The sequence below is a fragment of the Momordica charantia genome (genome assembly GCF_013281855.1).
Source record: "Momordica charantia cultivar OHB3-1 chromosome 11 unlocalized genomic scaffold, Mcharantia_2.0 BLBB01000011.1, whole genome shotgun sequence".
NCBI classification, from domain to species: Eukaryota; Viridiplantae; Streptophyta; class Magnoliopsida; order Cucurbitales; family Cucurbitaceae; genus Momordica; species Momordica charantia.
In genome coordinates, this window is record NW_028275159.1 from 16,164,079 (window position 1) to 16,178,204 (window position 14,126).

A 14,126-nucleotide genomic window follows, 5' to 3' on the forward strand; every position below is an offset into this window, starting at 1 on the left:
CCTTTGGCTCCGAAGTTGTTGTACCAGTCGAGATCGGCATACCAACAGACAGGGTAGAACAGTACGAGCCAACAAAGAACGAGGAAGAGCTACTCCTTAACCTGGACTTATTGGAAGGGAAAAGGGAAATGGCTCAGCTGCGCTTAGCAGAGTATCAGAACAGAATGGCCAGACATTACAATGCCCGAGTTCGACCTTGAAGCTTCCAAGTTGGACATTTAGTCTTAAGAAAAATTCAGAGTCATGTCGGCACCCTTGACCCAAGTTGGGAGGGACCATTCGAAGTCAAACGCATAGTCCGACCTGGAACTTATATGCTGGCTGACCTGGAAGGAAGAGTGGTTGCGCATCCATGGAACGCGGAGCATTTGAAGCGCTATTACCCCTGAAATGTCAAAATAGTCCCAAAATGGGCTTGTAAAAATTTTTAAGGGGCGGAACTTTCAATAAATGGGGTTATTTAATTTCATAACTCTGAGTTCGATTAGAAATTAAATGGGGGCCACGGACTCCCGTAAGATTTAAAATCGGCAACCTCAAAACCCACGGGTTCGAGATGCGATGTCAAAATCAACAACGAGCCAAAATTCAATCCTTAGGTAAGAGGTGCTTAAGAAATTCGGACCTCTAAACCTACGGGTTCGAGGTGCGATGTGAATAATAACTAGGGACTCAAAATTCAACCCTTTGAACGAACGAGTTAAAGGCGCGATGTAGAAAGTTCCAATTGCTTAATGTTCTTTCGGACTTCCGAGTTCAAGGAGAAATATTAAAGATTAATAAAAGAAACTCTCAAATTCAAACCTTAGGTAAGAGGTACGATGTCAAAAGAGTTATCTTGAAGCTCAGCCCAAAGTTAAGTTAGAGGTGCGATCCATAAAGTTAGAGGTGCGATCCTTTAAGTTAGAGGTACGAGATGAATTTATTCATTTGTAAGTTCCAATTTACAAAAGCAAGTTTAAAAGCCTAAAGGAAAAGTAGCAGAAGAACAAATGGAAATGTAGAATTGGAAATTTCATTAATCAAAAGGGCAGAGCCAAGGCTTGTATACCTTGTAGCCCAGCCCAAAAGCTTACAAAAGAAAAGAAAAAAAACAACAACAAAGCTAATGAGGAGACTCAGCCGCTCCCGAGATGAGAAGATAGCTCGCCTTGAGAGCCTAGAAGGTTGACCTCCTGAGATCCGTTCTGCTGAGAAGGGACTCCTTCTTGAGTGGTGCCGACCTCAGTAGGTTCCTGACTTGGGACCTCGTCTTCATCCAGGTCGGAGTAGTCAGAGTCCAGATCTCTGACATATTTGTCTACCAGGGATGCAGGACCTGGGGTGCCGTTGGGCCCAGAAGCCCACTTCTCAGCGTACCTCTTCTTCAGATCGCCGAGGTCGACCTGGAGGTGTGGCATATCAGCAGCAATCCCCTTCATCAAAAATTTGAAGCCTGCGTCGCTGAAATCTTTGGCAAACCCATCAAAATCTGGGTGTTGCCTAAAGGCTGCTTCAAGGAGAGCTCCGTTGGTAAGACGCTCCTTCTCCGCCTTCAGCTCAGCATTGAGACGCCCAATTGCAGCGTCCTTCCCTTCAAGGGCCTGGAGCATGTCGTCCTTCTCCTTAAGGAGTTGGAACTTTTCCTTCTCCAACCCTTTTGTGATGGCGTGGGCAGCTCGAAGGTGGGCCTTATGCCTCTCATCCTCGCTCTTCAACAGCTCGGCCTTGGCTTCAACTTCGGCCCTCAGTATATCCACCTCGCTCCGAGCCTTCAGCAGCTCGCCCTTGAGCGTAGTGGCAGCCTCCAAGGCAGCAGAGGAGTTCTCCCTCTCCTTCGCTGCCAAGGCCTCCCTTCCATCCAGCTCGGCCTTGATCATGACTGTTGAATGGATGGAGGCAGTGAACGCCTGTAAGACATAGAAGACGAGCATATGTTAGACCAAATCACAAAATAAGTAAAACCAAGTGCTAAAGAGCAGGTCTTACCTCGACGACGTGGTCGATATTCTATTGCAGCACGGACCCTGGGTCACTCACAAACTTGGATGCTCTCCTGAGACAGCAATCCAAGCAGGCAGCCGAGATGCGTGACACCTGGTCTTTCACCTCGGAGCTCGATGGTTCCATTCTGAACCGCATCTTCACGTCGGATGTCCCCACCATCCGAGCTTCCGGGTCATCTACCAGATCGGCGTGGCTTGAGGGTAGAGGGCCACGAGGTCCAACCTCTGAGGAGGAGGTGGTCTTCTTCTTTTTCTTCCTCCTCTTCAGAGGAGAGCCCTCTCTCACCTCACGAAGAGGTGACACGTCCAAGGCTTCGGACTCGCTCCTCGAGCGCTTCTCCCTGGAGCGCTCCCTAGTAGAATCCAACTCAATCACCGGAGTTGGAGCTGCAGAAGATGGACCCGCCTGGTCCTGAGCTGCATTCTGATCCACAGCAGGAGTAGATGGATCAGAGCTCTTAACTTTCTTAAGGGCGTGAGCACGACCCTTAGACTTGCGTTTCATGCTGCTCGTGAATCCATACACCATGGCTGCAATACGAATAAGATGAAATGTTAGAAGTAAAAAACTTGAAGCTAAAATTGAGGTTGAGATCGAACACGGCTTACCAAGCTCGGAGTTTAGTATAAAATAATCTACCAAAATGACTAATTTATCAGTTCCATAGTGGTTAGTATGAGCTCTAGCCCCCCCCCCCCCCCCCCCCCGTCCGCCTGTGTTTGAATCTCAATCCCCTCCGATTTTCTCTTTTTCATTTTTTTTTTGTAATTTTACAATTTTCGTTTTATGTTTTGTTAAATCGTTTTATTTTTTTTTTTACATTTTTTACTTTTTTTTTAATTTGTATATTCTACATTTTTTTAATTCATATTTTTGTCCCTTTTTGGTAATACGTATTTTTTTATAATTCGCATTCTTTAGCGTGTTTGAGCATGTATCTCTGTGCTTTTATTTCTTTTATTTTATATATTTCGTATTTCTTAGTGTCCTATACTGCGTTTTATTTTGGTTTAATTTGTATTTTTGTTTCGTTTTCGTAATTCATATTTTTTTTAATTTGTATTCTTCCAATGCCTATATTCAATCTTAATTTGTGACTTCCCCATAATTTTTCCTATATAATTTTTTTCGTGAGTTTTATAAAATAAGATAAAATCATCAATTCTATTTTTTAAGAAGAAAAAGAAATCATAGATTATGTCAATTTTAAAAAAATGAAAAATTAAGAGAAATTGCAAATTTTGTATGTCAATATATATATATATATATATATATATATATATATATAAAAGTTGGTACGACCTTTATGATTTAATTGTTGTTGACCATTCAAATGCTTATTTAATTTGTTTTTCATTTATACATCGTGGTGTTGTTATAGATGGGTAATAATTTTTTTTTATAAATTCTTCTACTGATATATTTTTCCCCTCTTTAAACCATCATTTTTTATATTCAACTCTTCTTATTTTATATAAGTTTTAATTTTAATTTTGCATAATATTAAAAAGTCGACAATTTTAATTTTAAAAAGTTGACAATTTTAATTTTCCAAGGTATATTTTATCTTTACATTTTATATATTATTAGTTCCACTATTTCGAGATTAATTTTTAATTTATTATTATTAATGTTCTTGAAGAGCCAACATCATGTGATACTTATCTTTGATCAAGAGGTGGTGAGTCTGACACCCCTTACTCTCACTTATTGTACTAAAAAAATTTATGATCGATAGATATTTTATATAAAATTTAGAAAAATTACCGGCAATTCTTACTAGATTCAAAATTACTTTTATGAATTCTCACATGTAAGTATGAATCTCCCCCTCAACAACATTTCTGGATCCGCCACTAGTTAAAACCACGATCCGGTGAGCTTGTAAGTATGGGCGCAGTCTCTGAGCCGAGATGACCAGTGCCAAGGCCATTTTCTTGATTTAAGTATAGTGGGTCTCTACCGCTATCATGGCTTGTTGGTGTAGTACACCAGAGACTGCTTTCTGCCTTCTTCTTTAATAAGCGTCGAGCTGACTACGCTATCCGACACGGCTAGGTAGAGATACAAGTCGTCCTCGAATTCGGCATCGCGAGGAGGAGTGCCAACATTAAATACATCTTTAGTCGAAATGTTGTTTGCACTCATTTGTCCACTCGAACTTGCACTCTTTTCTTAAGGTCTTATAAAATAGTAAGCACTTATCAGTGGATTTAGAGGCGAACCAGTTCAAGGCGGGAATCTTCTCGTTCAGACTTTGTAGTTGCTTTGGATTGGCCAGGGATTTCATATTGAAAATGCGTCAAATTTTCTCGGGGTTTGCCTTGATTCCTCGCTGGTGGACTATGAACTCGAGAAACTTATCAGACTTAACCTAGATGGCGCACTTTGTCAGGTTGAGCTTCATGCCATGACTTCACATGACTTGGAAGGCTTCATATAAGTTCTCCCTGTGCTTCTCGATAGTGCAGATCTTGACGAGCATGTCATCAACATAGACCTTCATGTTTTTCCAGATTTGTGAGGCGAACATCTTGGTCACAATCATTTAGTAGGTAGCCCTAGCGTTCTTCAGTCCGAACAGCATGACCTTGTAGTAGAACAAGCCTTGTTCGATGATGAATGAGGTGTGCTCCTGATCTGTTGCGTGCATATTAATATTGTTGTACCCCAAGTATGCGTCCATGAACGTCAGAAACTTGTGTCCTACGGTGGCGTCCGCCAGTTAGTCAATACGCGGTAAGGGGAAGCTGTCCTTGGGACAAGCTTTGTTCAGGTTGGTGAAGTCAACGCACATTCGTCACTTTCCGTTAGCCTTTTTGACGAGGACCACGATGGATAGCCAGTCTGGGTACTAAACTTCTCGGATGAAGCCAGCTTTGAGCAACTTATTAACTTGTTCTAATGTGGTGGCATTCCAAACGACATCCATGACTCTTTTCTTCTGTCAAATCAGTTCAGCTTCTAGGTCAATATTCAGCCGATGTACGACGATAGAGGGGTTAATCCCAGACATGTCTTCATGGGACAAAGCGAAGACGTCAACGTTCTTTCTAAGGACCCGATTAGGCGTTCTTTTCTGTTACTTGGCAGTATTGCCCCCACGTTGGTGGATTTCTCGAATCCCAAGATGGGGACGGATTCTAGCTCTTCGGCTGACGGGATGCTCTTTTCCCGCTCGTTGATGTTTTTCCTTCCTTCATCTCCTCTGTCGCGTAAGCTCCTTGATTCGCCACGGGGGCTGGTTCCTCCGTACTGACCTATCGTTGACTAGTCGGTTGTGCGACGGGTTGGTCGATGCTAGCAGTTTCCCCTAGGACGGCTGACCGCAGTTCGTCAAGGTCGGCCCTAATCGTACACACAACCTTAGGTTCCTTCATGGATATTGCATAGCACTTTCATGAGGCTCGGTGCTGTCCAACCACAAATCCCATCCTTTTGAGGTGGGGAATTTCATCCTTGGTGGTAGGTAGATGGGACAACTTTGAAGTTGTGTATGGCTGGGCTCTCCAACATGTCATTGTACGCCAAGGAACCGTCCACCACCACAAACTCCTCGGCCATAGTAACAGCCTTTTTGCCCTCCCCAAGGATTTGCGCTAGTTCGATGTTGCCTTTGGTGTAGACCTTCTCGCCCGAGAAGCCGATCATGCGTTGTTGTGTGGTTAAAGTTAAGACACTAGTCTCTCCATCTTTGAATGTTATGGGAGGTCCGGGCTCAGCTGCTCTTGCGGTCAAAACTTCTTAAGCCATTGGGCTATTCCGGGCCTGCCGGGTCAAGGCTTTCTGTTTGTTCAATGAATAGCCCTCTGCGAGTTCACCCAAGATGGTGAGGTTGACTTGAGGCTATTAGTTCTTTCTAGGAGACTTTGGCTTTTGATGATTACGATTGCCATTACATTTCTTGGTGAGGCGATTAGACGCTAAGCTCTCATCGACAAATTCCTTCGGGTATCCTCTCTGGATCGAGGATTCAACCTGGTCTTTGAGGTTGCGGCTGTTGGCCGTGTTGTGTCTGAAGGGATGTGAATCCCAGAGCGGAAGCGGATCTTCGTTGCTGCTTTTTGGGATACAAAATTGAATTTCAAAGAAGGAAAATACAAGGGAAACCAAATACCTTTGAAGAACCTTTCTTCTACAGTTTCCCACGAACACAACCACTACATCTTTCTCGCTATCCTCTTGGGTCTCGGGATCGTGCTTGTGGTAGCACCTTGATCGAAGAGGGGGAGAGATTGAGAGAATTTTTTAGAGAATTGGTGGGTGTTTTTTTTCTCTGTTCTGTAAAAACTGTTCTTCCCATTCTCCAACACTTGAAGAAGAAGAAGGGTGACGTGGGGTAACTCCCCACGTCACAAAACCTCCCACTCCCCTGCAATATTGCAGGGGAGTTAATAATAATAATAATAATATTATTATTATTATTATTATTATTAAATAATAATATATAATATATATATATAGAATTAATTAATCAAATTAATTAATAAATATAATTAATTATTAATCAAATTAATAATTAATAAATATATATATACATAAATAATTAACACTTAATTATTTATTATAAAATTAGAATCATATTCTAAAACATTTCTCTCATATAACCTATAGTACATATTATGCACATTATTTTTAACCTATAGTTTTAATATGAATCTTATTCATATTAATTTTATTTGAATCTCATTCAAATAATATCTCTCATAATATATAGTTTTAATTTATAATTGACTATATATATTATAATGTATCAATATACATATAATCCCTTAAGTAATTTGAACAATTCAAATTCTTCCAAAAAACTTGATCCTCGTTTTACCCGTTATGAGCAAGCAAGGGGACCTAATGGACCTACAGATCCGAAGCTCCAACGATGCAAGATTAATCGGTCAAACTCATTGACCGAGTTAATCTAGATTCGTTAACTACGGGTCATTCCACTAAAGACCCGCAGTTGCACTCTTTTCACTGCAGAATGTTTTCGTGTCCATGGATATACAACCATTAATGACGAGTTGATCCGTCACGAGTGTTTGTAACTTCAAATAACCGTTTTACCCCTGAGTTACATCTTACTCCTTAAACACCACTGCACCTCTAATGAACAACCCGGTTATGGTCCAACCAACAACTGGAAGTCTCTCTCGGTCAATGAGAGGGTGGAGCCCCTTGTTCAAGTCCCGGAGTCAGCATTTAAGGGAACACTCATCTACTCCACTAAAGTCGGGGAGGAGTGAATTCCATCTTGTGAAGTTATGTTCCCAGCTCCCCACTCGGTCTCGTCCCCAAAATGGTAGGAATGTTGAGTCGGCGACTCGGGCCACTCTCACCCATACAGATCAAAGGACGAGCCCTCACGGGCAGGAGTCCATAACTCACTCAGGATTGAGAATGAGTTGACTGGTCATCCTAAGAAATAGCAACCGATTAGTTAACAGTGTTACATCTAAAGATTGCCTATTTCGTGGTCCGGTCTTATACAAACTCATTGTACAAGATACCCCCACTCGCATGTCTCCACACGAACGACCTGGATCGAGTCGTCTGTAACATTTACAAAGTAGGTCGTATCCATAGTGTTGCCAGGATAAGGTACCCAGCCTTATCCATATACTATAGACCCTTTAGGTTATTCACGGGACATTATCCATTCATATATCAAGGGTATATCAAATATATACCCTGTATATCAAATATATACCCAGTATATATACTGTCTCGATTATATTAAAATAACCTTCGATGTTTAGTTTATTGGATTTGGACAATGCAATGTTATGTTTCAACAACAAATTTATTGAATAAAACTTTATTGAATATACATTTGTTTTTACATAATACAAACTACGAGTTTAGGGCAACACACCCAACAATGTCCATGGTTCAGGTAGAACTTACAGTACTTGCTTTTATCCTTCTTGACAGAGTCGTTCTTGGTTTGTTTCAGCCATTGAAGTAGGCTATTGACAAGTGTTCTGTTGATCCGTGCATGTATTTAGTGCATCAGAATACGCGTTGGGGTATACTTCCTCAACCTGGGCGGCCGATCCGCTTTAGACTCAAAACGTGATGGCCCGGGCTCCTTCTTTACAGACATGAATCGATCGGACGACTTGCCTTTGTCCCTCTATGATGACTTGGTGTGCTTCCTACTAAAGGACTAGGCTTCAAGCAACTCCTCATCTGCTATATATTGTTGTATCTGAGCCATAAAGTCAGCCATGGACTCGGCTGGGAACCCTCCTAAACAACGGACAAGCCTCGTGTCTTTGATTCCATTGGAGAGTGCTCACATGGCAATATTAGTTGGGTCTTATGCCCTAAACTCGTGGTTTGTAAACATAAAATATATATTCATTCAATAAAGTTGTTATTGATGTTTCTCTGATGATTGCATTAACCCAAATCCAATAAACTAACATCCGAGGTTATGTCATGTAACTAGTTTAGTATATAACAGATATACAGTGTATATTTAATATACATTGTATATATTTGATATACATTGTATATTTAATATACAGCATATATATTTGATATACAGTGTATATATATACAGTATATACTTGATATACAGGTGGATGATGTTCCAGTAGTACCCTAAAGGGTTAGTATATGGATAAAGTTGGGTACCTTATCCTGGTAACACTATGGATACGGCCCACTTTGTAATAGTTACAAATGACTTGATCCAGGTCATTCGTGTGGAGACATGCGAGTGGGGGTATCCTATACAATAAGTTTGTATAAGACTGGACCACGAAATAATTAATCTTTAGCTGTAACATCGTTAGCTAATAGATTAATATTTCAATAGGATGACCAGGTAACTCAATCTCAATCTTGAGTGAGTTATGGACTCCTGCCCTTTAGGGCTCGTCCTTTGATGTATATGGGTGAGAGTGACCCAAGTCGCCGACTCAATATTCCTACCATTTTGGGGAAGAGACCGAGTGGGGAGCTGGGAACATAACTACACAAGATGGAATTCACTTCTTCCTAACTTTAGGGCAAGTAGATGAGTGTTCTCTTAAGTGCTGACTCCAGGACTTGAACAAGAGACCCCACCCTTTCACTGGCTCGAGAGGGACTTCCGGTTATTGGTTGGACCATAACCGGATTGTTCATTAGAGGATCAACAGTACTTAAGGTACAAGATGTAACACAGGAGTAAAACGGTAATTTGACCCAACCGTGGTTACAAACACTCGTGAAGGATTGACTTACCGTTAATGGTCAAAATCCATGGACGCAAAAATATTCTACAGTGAGAAGAGTGCAACTGTGAGTCTTTAGTAGAGTGACCGACAGTTATCGAATGTTGATTAATATGGTTAATGAGTTTAATCAATTAATCACGTATCGTTGGAGCTTTCGATCTATAGATCCATTAGATCCACTTGCTAGCTTGTAAAGGATAGTTAAGAACAGTTAGTCTTGAAAAGAATTTGAATTGTTCAAATTAGTTAAAGGGAATTAAAGTTAATTGTATGAGATGCAATTAATATAATCAAATCTCAAGTTTGTCTATAATCGAGATGTATGGTTCCATGGGCCTATGTGTCTATATAGATCTTTTTGTTGATACATTATAATATAAAGTTAATTTTGAATTGAATTCAAAATTATGAAAGAAATGAATATTAGAATTTGATTCTAAATATAGTGGGGAAGTGAGCGGGGAAGTCATGACTTCCCCCTCACTCCTCCTTCCCTATAAAAGGGAAGTTCTCCCATTTCTTTTCTAACGCCCGAACGTCGGTTGATAGAATTTTCGAAACTCTAAACGAGAAAATCTCTCTCTCGATTTCACAATTTTCCTTTCAATTATAAGACGGTTCCCACAAACAAAGTTCTTAATTTCCAGAGGATAGCGAGGAAGACTTTGTAGTGGCGTTGGTGTCTACATTGAAGAGATGTCTTCAAAGGTATGTATCACTAACTTCCTTTTACTCATGCTTATGTCTTTTCTTTATTGTAATTCTAAGACAAGATAGAAGCACACGCGTTCGCGCGCTTCCGCTGCGGGATCCGATCCCTTCAACTTTCTTGGCAGTTAGGTATGCGTAGTCGTTCAATGGTGAAACGAGCCACTATGCTTTTATGTCTTTGTCGGGTTTCTGCCTGACGGACATGAGGTGGATCTCTATTCATCGATTAATGCATGAGTAATGGAACTGGTCAACGAACTTGCGAGCAAGGTCTTGAAACTCAAAATGGAGTACTGAGGGAGGTTGTAGATAGGAGATGGTGTGATTCAGTATTTGGTCTGTGGATCCGTCATATTTGTTGATCCGCAGGCCCTTGAACCCTTTTAGGAGTTCCACAACTATGATGCTAGATGTGAACGACTACTGAGCGATCTTCGAGTGTTCATATTGAGTGGTGGGTCCCTCATCCCCAGCCCCGAGCTCGATTTTTATTAAATTAAAGATCTTTTCCTTTATTCGATCTAACTCTTTTGGGCGATCCCAACGTGGGATGCTCGGTCGACTGGACGTCTTGATGCTGGTCTGGGATTTCACGTTCGAGCTTGCTGCCCTATGTCGAGCCCGACTCTTATTGATCTTGTCCCTGAGGTCCCTCGAGCGCTCTGGGAGCCCGAGTTTCGCAAGGGGACCCTCCGGGACTGGTGGGGTTCGGAGTTCTCCCTCTGCCACTTCTCCTTCTCCCCCACTTCCGTTCGAGGGATGGGGAGTCCCACGGGTTCGACCAACCTTCTGATTTGGGTGGTCATGTGGGCGTTGTTTGCCCTCATTTCGCTTCGAAACCTAGAGCTTTTGCTGTGAGCGTGTCCACCTTTCATTTGCCTAGGTGACCCATACAGCGAAAGGGGTTGATAGTGTCCCAAACTCGTCTAGCTTTTTGGGTGCGGGGGGAGTCGAAGCTGTCATGTCAACCGGCTTGTCGCGTCGACGGATTGTCCGTAAGATGATTCTTTGTCATAAGTCATCTTAGTGATGTCTTAATGCATAGACGTAGTTTTCGTTTTCGCTTGAAAAAGTCGTTCCTACAGACGGCGCCAACTGTTGACAACAAATTTTGGAGAGGTCAACGTGTCCCTTGGATGAGTAGCTTCGTCGGACAATAAATGAGCCTGCAATTAGAAAACTCGACGTCGGTGCAGTGTCCTGCCTAATACACTCCGACATTTAAGTCAGTAATCGGTGTAAAGAATAGGTAAAGACACCTTAAGTATTAACGACATGTTTTTCACTTACTTGGTGAATGTGAGGGTCCTTCTCTTTTATAGGCTCGGGTGGCCAACCAGGAAGGACGACAGTTGGGATGGTAAGGGCGTGCCGCGGGGTATGATGCTTGTTGGGTGTGTACGTACCGGTTGTTTGAGTCACGAAAGGGCCCAGGTTGCAGAGCTCGGCATGCTTCCCGTACTGTGGGAGCGAAAATGCCCTCCCTACCATCACAAGGTACGGCGCGTAACCGCCTTGGTGCCACACCTCTCAGAGACAGACACGCATCCTACTCGATTTTACCCTCAAATATATATTATTTTCCAGAAAATGGATAATAATTAATGGCTTTATAGCATAAGTCTCAACAATATTCACTATGTATGCTATTTTTCTCATATGGGTCAACATACCAAGTATTCGAGCTCCCTCGTGTTATGTAGCTTGGACTACTAATTTCACTTTTCTCGATCTACAATTCTCTTGGAATCTTGGATTACTTGATTTTTTATCTAACTTGATGAAACTAATTTTTGAACTCACATCACCTTTGTTTAACCCACCTAGTAGTATTTCGGTGATGGCTTTACTGGACACATGTGCTATGGTTGAAACATGCCAAAGCCTTTATTCATTTATTTGAGGTTCGTTTGGTAATGTTCCTATTTTGTGTTACTGTTTCGTCATCTTTATATATATAAAAAATGAATGACATGACTCAAACATCCATTAATTAAAATATGATAAAACAATATTTTTATTTATGTTTTGGAAAAAAAATTGAAAATGGGAACGAAGGAAACTTATTTTGGTTGATTAAAAAATTTCTATAGATTTTTTAGAATTTCCCAAAACATGAGAAACAAAAAACAAATACGATTCCTTATTTTTTGTGAGTACAACCAAAACTAAGAGATTTTAACTTCAGCAACATTCAGAGATAAGTACTGTTTTGATAATTAAGTTATTATCATGTTATCCATGCTATAATATATACTAGATGGTTGATTATTTTTAATTTCAAAAATTAAATCTTGCCCGTAACAATGTAAATAATTTACATATTTGTCCCATTTTTATGTATATTTTTAACCATTCTATTATCTCACTATTCTACATACACTGTTCAACTTAGCTTAACGCAGTGGTATTTGTCATATGTCCCTGATCAACAGGTCATAAGATTGAATTCTACGATCCCCACTTGTTGTACTTACAAAAGAAACTGTTGAACTAATAATGATACTTTTTATTTGACAAGGAATCTTCATCTCAATCAATGGCGCGTGAAAATAAGAAAAAGTTCTCAACTTTATCATTTTTTTCCCAAAATTACTTTTTGTTTGAAAAAGGCAGAAGAAATACCACATTAATATGTTAGTCTATTTTTGTTGAATTGAAAAGTTAAATTAATGAAACACACATGTATATTTTCAAGTAAATAAATTTTGGAAAAGATATACCTTACTTTGTTAGTTGAACCGCCACTAATAAAAAATAGACATAGAGAATTGATGACCAATCGGAAAATTAGAAAAACTCAAAGTAATACTTCACTGGACGAATCACTTTCTAGTTTTTATTAATCTAAATTATTAGAACTAAAATGAAGAACTAAACTAAAAATTAAACCCTATACTCCCTTCAACAATTTTACACAAAAATCGTCGAATAGAAAATAAAAGATGCACGTCAACTTCGCTACAATTTATTGTTTATCCCAACCTAGGATTTTTTTTTTTTTTTTAATGATGTACCAAAAAACATATAAATTGAAAATAAGCAAGGAAACAAAAAAATAATTAAAAGTGCCAAAAATAGGACTAAATCTAGAGGTAATTTCTTTTGGATGTGTTGAAACACAGGCTTGGATATTTGCACGGTGAACCAAAGCCACAGCCAAAGACACGTTCCAACCACTTTAATTATATATATATATATTTAATTTCAAAGTCTTTAAAGACAGACAAATTGCAAACTGTTTACAGAAAGAAAGAGGAGAAAAAAAAAGGCCTCAATTAAATCACAAACCATAGCGAATGTCACTGAACTTGGTTTTGATCCACTTGAAGCTGTTCTTTACACTGGACTTGACCTTGTTTTCCATGTTGAAAACATTATAGGAGGCAATTCTTCTCTTCCTCTGGAGCTCGGGATCGGCCGACGTCGAGAACCCGCTCCCTTTCTCAGTCGGCCCATTGAAATTGTAAGAGTTGGATCGGGTTTGGAACCCGAACTCGCCGGAGTTTGAGGACGAGTACTTGGGGAATGACTTGCTCTTCTCCATTTGCCAGGAACTTGGCCTTTTTTCTGCAGCTTATTCTCACTACCAAAGGAGTTGGTTCTGATTAGATGGTTTATATACAGACTTGATGGAAATAATGGACGGTGAAGATTGAAGGGAAATGGTGATGATGGTCGATCAGCATGATCTGATGTGGTGGCAACCCATGTGTGGTGTTGAAGGTTTTTTTATTGTATTTTTATTTATATTTGTATTTGAATTTTTGTTTTTTTTCTTTAATTTTGTTTAAGGGAATGATGAAGACCAGTTGGGAGATGATGATGGTGGACCATGGCTTAGGATATGTCATCACATCAATGAGGACCATGGTGGATTTCAAATTAAAGATGTGGGACCCACATTGGTGATTTGGGTTTCTAGCATCATTAAAAAAATTAAGCATAAAAAAAATATATGTGTGTGTGCAATTTTTGTAAATAGTTGTGGGGTTAGTTTGGTAGATTGGGTTGTTCGATAATTTTTAGAAGGAAAACTTTTAATTTTTTTAAAAAATTTCGTCCCATTGAATTTTAGATTGGGATAAGTGTAGCCATTCCATTGAATTTCTATGACATTCACTCACTCCCAACAAAAAATTAATATCAAAATTCGAACTTATTTGGTAACGTTTCTGTTTTTGCAACAAAGTAAATAGTCTC

The 14,126-nt window shown here is 40.0% G+C and overlaps 1 protein-coding gene across 1 annotated transcript; it reads right to left on the reverse strand.

Annotated features, from left to right (window-relative positions):
* Nucleotides 1–13,089: 13,089 nt before the first annotated feature.
* LOC148208206 (uncharacterized) lies at nt 13,090–13,529 on the reverse strand. The gene has a single exon (XM_088119970.1). The coding sequence runs from the start codon at nt 13,468–13,470 to the stop codon at nt 13,207–13,209; it is 264 nt and encodes an 87-aa protein (XP_087976096.1). The 5' UTR covers nt 13,471–13,529; the 3' UTR covers nt 13,090–13,206.
* Between the last annotated feature and the right edge of the window lie 597 nt (nt 13,530–14,126).

Coding starts and splice junctions, on each gene's coding strand:
- LOC148208206 (XM_088119970.1), bottom strand. CDS start 13,470: ATGGAGAAGAGCAAGTCATTCCCCAAGTACTCGTCCTCAAACTCCGGC.